The following is a 1,076-nucleotide window of genomic DNA, read 5'->3' on the forward strand; positions in this document are numbered from 1 at the left end:
CAAGACCTTGAGGATATCATGTAACTTTTCTGTCTGATCTTTCTCACTTGTTAAAAAAAAAAAAAAAATACAATAGTTACCTGGGCGGGCCAGGTGCGGTGGCCCACGCCTGTAATCCCAGCACTTTGGGAGGCCGATGTGGGCAGATCACGAGGTCAGGAGTTCAAGATCAGCCTGGCCAACATAGTGAAACCCTGTCTCTATTAAAAATATGAAAATTAGCTGGGTGTGGTGGCATGCACCTCTAGTCCCAGCAACTCGCGAGGCTGAGGGAGGAGAATCACTTGAACCTGGGAGACGGAGGTTGCAGTGAGCCAAGACAGCACCACTGCACTCCAGCCTGGGTGACAGAGCGAGACTCTGTTTCAAAAAAAAAAGGGTTAGCTGGGCATGGTGGCACGTGCCGATAGTCCCAGCTACTCTGGAGGCTGAGGAAGGAGAATTGCTTGAGCCCGGGAGGCGAAGCTTGCAGTGAGCTGAGATTGTGCCACTGCACTCCAGCCTGGCGACAGAGCAAGACTCCGTCTCAAAAAAAATAACTAAGTAACTAAATAAAATAAATAAAAATCACAGCATTTATAATAGGTTGGTCGTTAGGCCATTACCTTCCACATTTACTTCAAGTGAATTTGATTTCCAAATTGAACAATTTTTCATATTTTTCTGTTTGCCACTATATTATGGCTCCTAGCATGTTACTGTGAAGAACAAGAACTTCCCTAAAATAAAATTCTAGGTAGAGGTGAATAAAGTATTAAAAGTATCCACCTTTTCAATTCTCCGATATAAAATAAAATGATTTTATTTACTATTCCATCTTACCTCTCTGATGAGTTTATCCAACTGACCAATAACATGGGGTGGTGTTGTCTGGGGAAAAATATAATAAAATATGAATAACGGGGGAGGAAAAAAGTTTGCCAACAATGGTCCTGAACCCGCTTCCCAAAAGGATTTTAAGCTAGCCTTTGCTTTGACAGGTGTCCTATCATTAGAGAAAAGAGGTTTCAACTGGCCCCACTAGTGGAACAATATCATCCACTGGCCCATACCTTTCTTTTTTTTTTTTTTTTTTT

General features: G+C 42.3%; 1 protein-coding gene across 1 annotated transcript in view; it reads right to left on the reverse strand.

The window, feature by feature from the left end:
• Positions 1–1,076, reverse strand: part of SLC30A6 (solute carrier family 30 (zinc transporter), member 6) — a 66,222-nt gene that overhangs the window by 17,597 nt on the left and 47,549 nt on the right. The window contains exon 9 of the mRNA XM_011936001.1: positions 823–870. Coding sequence (XP_011791391.1) covers positions 823–870 — 48 coding nt within the window. The remainder of the gene's footprint in view (positions 1–822; positions 871–1,076) is intronic.

The sequence above is a fragment of the Colobus angolensis genome, unplaced genomic scaffold (assembly GCF_000951035.1).
Source record: "Colobus angolensis palliatus isolate OR3802 unplaced genomic scaffold, Cang.pa_1.0 Scaffold15, whole genome shotgun sequence".
Lineage (NCBI taxonomy): Eukaryota > Metazoa > Chordata > Mammalia > Primates > Cercopithecidae > Colobus > Colobus angolensis.